At 46.9% G+C, this 5,468-nt stretch overlaps 1 protein-coding gene across 1 annotated transcript in view; it reads right to left on the reverse strand.

Moving 5' to 3' along the window:
- LOC102424875 (zinc finger protein 709-like) overlaps positions 1-5,142 on the reverse strand; it is a 28,917-nt gene extending 23,775 nt beyond the window's left edge. Inside the window, 1 exon segment of the mRNA XM_006103075.3 lies at positions 5,053-5,142. Within this exon segment, the coding sequence (XP_006103137.3) occupies positions 5,053-5,055 (3 nt within the window). The 5' untranslated portion in view covers positions 5,056-5,142.
- Positions 5,143-5,468: the final 326 nt, after the last annotated feature.

The raw sequence follows: 5,468 nt of genomic DNA on the forward strand, positions 1-5,468 counted from the left end.
CGACCCCTGTGAAGGGTCGTTAGACCTCCAAAGGGGTCGTGACCCACAGGTTGAGAACCGCTGGTATAGCTGAACCATTGGTTTGGAGTTTTCCTGTTCACTATGGGCTCCTTAATGACAATGGGTGCTATGACCAAGGATAACTTAGGCAAGAGTTATGGCACCTTGTTTACATGTAGTGTGATCCCTATGTAACTAATTGCATGAGAATTTGTATATTACAGCAGGTGGCAAAATTATTCAAAACCTATGCTGTAGAGGCCCCCAAACTAAACAGTGCCTCTTGATCTTTTTTGTTGTGTGATTCTTTCAGTATATTTTAGATTTTCAATTGGATCAAATTATGGATCTCTGTTTCAGTATTTTTTTTTCTTGTTCCCTGCCTCTTGTCCTTGCCTGTTTGTTTGTTTGTTTGTTTGTTTTTGTTGTTGGGTTTTTTTTGGTCTCTAAATATATTTCAGGGAATGTGTCCTCTCTACCCTGGTCTTTATATATTTTTTCCCTCCAGAGGGCCTCAAAACACTACCATTAGGTTAGGAGCTTCCTTATGGTAATTATTTTATAGAGTTTAAGGACCCTGAACTTACTTGAAATAATGATTGGTTGTGCCACAAGGGTGCCCTGGGTGTTGTCCCCTTAATCCCAAAGGCCAGAATCTTCGTGCAGAAGGGGGAGCACAACAGGGGTACTTAAGGGTCCTGGGGAGCCCTCTGGTATCAGGGATGTGGACACAACCAGCCACCTACTGGCTGCCTTTGCCCCCTCTTCTTTCTCTGTTGAATAACTAACTGCTCTTTCACAAGTGACAACTAGATAGGGCCATCTGCACTGTTGTGTTTACCCTCTTTTACCCCGATCCATGGGGTATGTTGGTGCCAACCCAGCCTCTGTCACAGCTTCACTCTGACATAGATAAATTCCAGTAGAGACATCAAGCCAGGACCACTGTAAGGAGGGCCCTAATCCCATACTCCTGTTCCCAAATGCCTAGAAATTCTCAGATCTGCACATTCTGGTTGGCAGCTCACCGAACTGAGGCTTGGTAGTCTCAGCAATGCCACACAGGGCACAGCTCACAGCAGAGCAGGTGAGCAAGTCAAAGCAAGAGGAGACAGACCAAAGTAGTGGTCATGTGGGGACATGCTGCTCACATAGCCAACTGTTATGGTCACCTGCAGAGGCGTGGTTCCCAGGCTGAGATTAATGCTGGTGTGCACCCCCCCAAACACACACACACACACACACACACACACACACACACACACACACACCTGGAGAAGGCAGGATACAGCTTGACTTACATAATAGAGGTCTTTGAGAGGACAGGGCAGGCTACTCAAGAAGCTGTGAAAAAAGCTTCAGAGAGCAAGGAAAAGAGCCCAGCCTGGGACTTTATTGTGGCTGGAAGTGTTAAAGAAAAAAAGATTCAGTGGCACTTCTCAATGATGGTAAGGCACATTGTATTCAAAACCATTTCAATAGGTACAGAGACAATTGTGGTAGGATTTCTTAGTGGGTGAGAAATAAGACTGGGCTCAAATCTGAGAACAGCATAGGCAAGTGGGAATTCATGGCCTAAGGGCAGGTAGGAGATCAGTGAATGGAAAATTACTAAGAATCAGATGTTAGAAGATTCCTGCTAAACTGACCAAACAGGATTCTTACTATAGACAGGCCAGGGGGATCAGACATCACCTGATGATGGAGGAGGAACCTGATCAGACATGGAGGGTGGTCAGATAGGAGGGTGGGGGATTCTGGATCACCTGACTTGGCAGGGTTCCTGTTAAACAGAGTTTTACAAGTGCAAAGATAGGCCTAGGAGAAAGTTCAGGAGCCTGGCTAAAGTTGCTTAAGCAAAGAAGAATTTTGCACACAAACAGGAGCTTGTGTGGTTGGAATCTGAAGCCAGTGTCAGAGGAAGGAGCCCTGGACTTTTGCATCAGCCTGTCCAGGGGTGGACAACAAGGAAAGAGGGAGGGGGAGGCTTAAGCTCTCAGCAAATACCAAACAATGTGGAGTCTGACTGCTCATTATAAGGACAAACATGGGTAAGAAAAATATGTATTTGCAATGACTTGTTTATATATAAAGAAAGTCCAAGAAATGTCCAAGAAATGATCAAAACTGTGTATTTGAGGGTGGCTGCAGTAACATTGCTACAGGACCAGGATATGTGAGCAGTGGGTCCTCATAGTTAGATTTTTCTATCTTACAAATTTAAGATAAACTCAGAAATTTATATACACCATGTTTTACCATCTAGTAGTCCTTTAATTTTAACTTTTGTACATAGTAAAGTACTGTCAGGATTCAATCCCTTTAAACATAAACAATTATAAAAAGTATATACCACACAAAATAAAAAATTTCAAAATTCTTGCCAACTAAAAGGACAAGTTGCATCCTAGTTTGTCCCTTCTCTATATCTCACACAGGTGTTATTTGAGGAATAAGTAGCATATATAATGCATTAGGGATTTCAGTTATGCTCCAAAAGGTAGTAGGAATTTTAAAGATAAGCTTTGATTACTTTTCCTTACATCAATTGAAATAATGACTTAGTTGTGCCACATCAATCACTTTAGCCGTTTAAATTTCAACTAGAGGCCTGATGCACGAAATTCGTGCAAGAGTAGGCCTGCCTTCCCCTGGCTGCCGGCACCAACTTCCCTCTGGCACTAGGGACACGGGCTTCCCTCGGAGCCTCAGCTTCGTCCGGAATGTCTGTCGTCCGGTCTAATTAGCATATTATGCTTTTATTATTATAGATGTTCTTTAGGGACATGAATACCCACAAACAAACATGGATGTAAAAATGAAAAATGGATCTATGAGGTTAAATACATTTATCTCATATCAACAGGTTCTCTTGCTTAAAGGGAACAAAAATTCTATTTAGTTCCACTATTTACTTGCCTTACCAACATCATCTCTCTCAATCAACTTACATGTTTAATCCCAAGAAACCAAAAATCATATTTCCCACATACAGAATAAATTTGCCAAGTGCTCAGGGAAACTAGAGTCAAAGGCTGCACTATTCAGTTGATAAAGGACCAAAAGAAACAAGTACTGGAATCAGCTCAGATGAGCAGCCTGCTTCCCACAGGACAGAAGGAGAGCCACTTTCAGAAGGTTCCACATCCCAAACTCTCCAGGTTGAGACAGACAGAACCCCTGCAGTGGATCTGTCCCTGGGGAAGGTGGGGAGGGACAACCTGAGCAGCCCCAGGAGTGAAGTCTGGGAGCTCCAACACCCTCCTCTCCCCGGGGAACAATGGAATTGCTCCCTCTCTCAAGCTTCAGCTCACAGTGAGGAATGCTCAGCTGGATTCAGTGTCGGGTTCTAACCCAAATGAACTCCCAAAGTCACAATCCCTAACCCAGGACACACACTCCTGACTTTCACAGACTTCCTCAACGTGCACAAATGACACTCTGAGTGCACCCACACTGGGGATGCAAAACTCCAACCAATATGCCTAGAAACAGGCCAAGGGGAAGCACAACTAAAACCTCAGAAGGAGCTTCACACTCCTCCCCCAGGTGTACCTGCACCCCCAGCTCTCCAGGCTATAGAGGCTCCTTCCATGGTGGGTGTGAGCAGGTAGGACACCTGCAGGGAGAGGCTCCCCAGAAAAAACAAGCTGAGCCTTCATGTACTTCCCTTTGCAGGCTCAAGGGGACCTTAGTTTGGGTCACTGACAATAGGCTCCCCAAAATGGAGCTGCTCTGGACTATCTATATGTGTTCAATGACATAACGCCCGTTGGAACAATCTGGCAAAAACACTAAAACCCAGTCTTCAAGAAAAGGGATGAAAATTGTAAGGCTGATGATGGAAGGAGACTTGACTTGGGGTGGTAAACACACAATACAATACACAGATAATGTATTGTAGAACTATGTATCTAAAACCTGTACAGTTTTATTAACTAATATCACCTCAATAAATTCAACGAAAAACAAGAAAATTGTAAGGCACTTTGCTGACTGAACAAGAAACCTCGTAAGTATGTATTGGATTGCCAAAAAAAAAGATGTTCCATACCTAGGAAAGATTCTGGGAGGTCTGGCAAAAGGATTTTATACAATGTAGTTCCGGTACATTTCTCTCATGTAAAATATCCACAAACAAAAAATAAGCTCCATTAAAACAGCCATCCCTTGGACAAATGAAAATTACAATATGGGTCTACATAGCACAGAATGCAGAATCTCGGAGGGAAGGGAGGGAAGGTGGGGAGGTGGGAAGTGACCAACCAAAGAACTTGTGTGCATATATGCATAACCCATGGGCACAGGCAGCAGGGCGGTGAGGGCCTGGGGCGGGGCGGGCTGGAGGGAAATAATGGGGGAAGAGGTGGACATACGTAATACTTTCAACAATAAAGATTTATAAAAAAAAAAATAGAAAATAATCACATTGCTCAACTATAAAAAAATAAGTAAAATTTGGGTCTGTTTGAAATGCACCCCGAAGGACAAGTAGTTGATTATGATTCTTGAATCAGAAAGGGAAATTGGCGTTTGGGAATACAGGGAGGGAGGGACTTGGAAATTTGGGCAATTCTTGTCAGATTGGGGTGGTAGAGGGTCCAGGGTTGTGGGTTTGAGACCCCCCGCTCCCTAAACATTGGGGAAACTCAGGAGAAAACGGGTCCCCCTGCAAAGAAAGGACGGACTTGGAAGCCCATGGACCACACCTCCTCCCACGCAGGACACCACGGAGTCACGACTGTCCCCTGATGACCCTCCCTGTGGTCACCACACCACCTGGGAGACTCAGGGGGGCGGGCACGGAGAGGCTCAGGGGCCGAAGCCGCCGCTGGCAGTGACCGGACCGGACCGGACGCTCGGCCTCGGCTGCCAGCTCTGCCCCAACCCACGGGCCGAGGAGACGGAGGGCCGCCCCGCCCCCCACCCCTCACCCCCTACCCCCGACCCCCGGGGGGAGGATGGGGGCTCATCTGCAGACTCCGAACCTGACCACTGGAGGCCGGGCCGGCCACTCGTCCCAGTTCGGGGACACCAGTCCCACACACTCACCATTTCCCAGCTTCTAGGGTCCCCCCGGCAACGCCCCTTCAGCTACCGCAGGCGGCTTAGGTCACAGTGGGACTGGCGCTGACGCAGACACACCTGGGCCGTTAGCGTCAGCCGCGCAGGAGACACGTGACCCAGGAGCGTCCACACGGTTGGCTGGGTGTTGCTTCTGCGCCTCTGATTGGACAGTTCACAAAGACCCGCCTCCCGCATTTCCTAGCGACAACTCGGGGAACCAGCTTTGTCCTGGGGGTGAGAACTGGCCTTCAGGGACGGGTTGTTCTTCTTTTTAAGTTTTTATTCATTTTAGGGAAAGGAAGAGGGCGGGAGCGGGGGAGCGGGGCGACGGAGCGGAGGGGAAAGAGACAGACAGACATGTGAGAGAGACACATGGGAAACCGAGGCCAGGGATAGAGCCT

This window comes from Myotis lucifugus, unplaced genomic scaffold (assembly GCF_000147115.1).
Source record: "Myotis lucifugus unplaced genomic scaffold, Myoluc2.0 scaffold_462, whole genome shotgun sequence".
In the NCBI taxonomy this organism is placed as follows: domain Eukaryota; kingdom Metazoa; phylum Chordata; class Mammalia; order Chiroptera; family Vespertilionidae; genus Myotis; species Myotis lucifugus.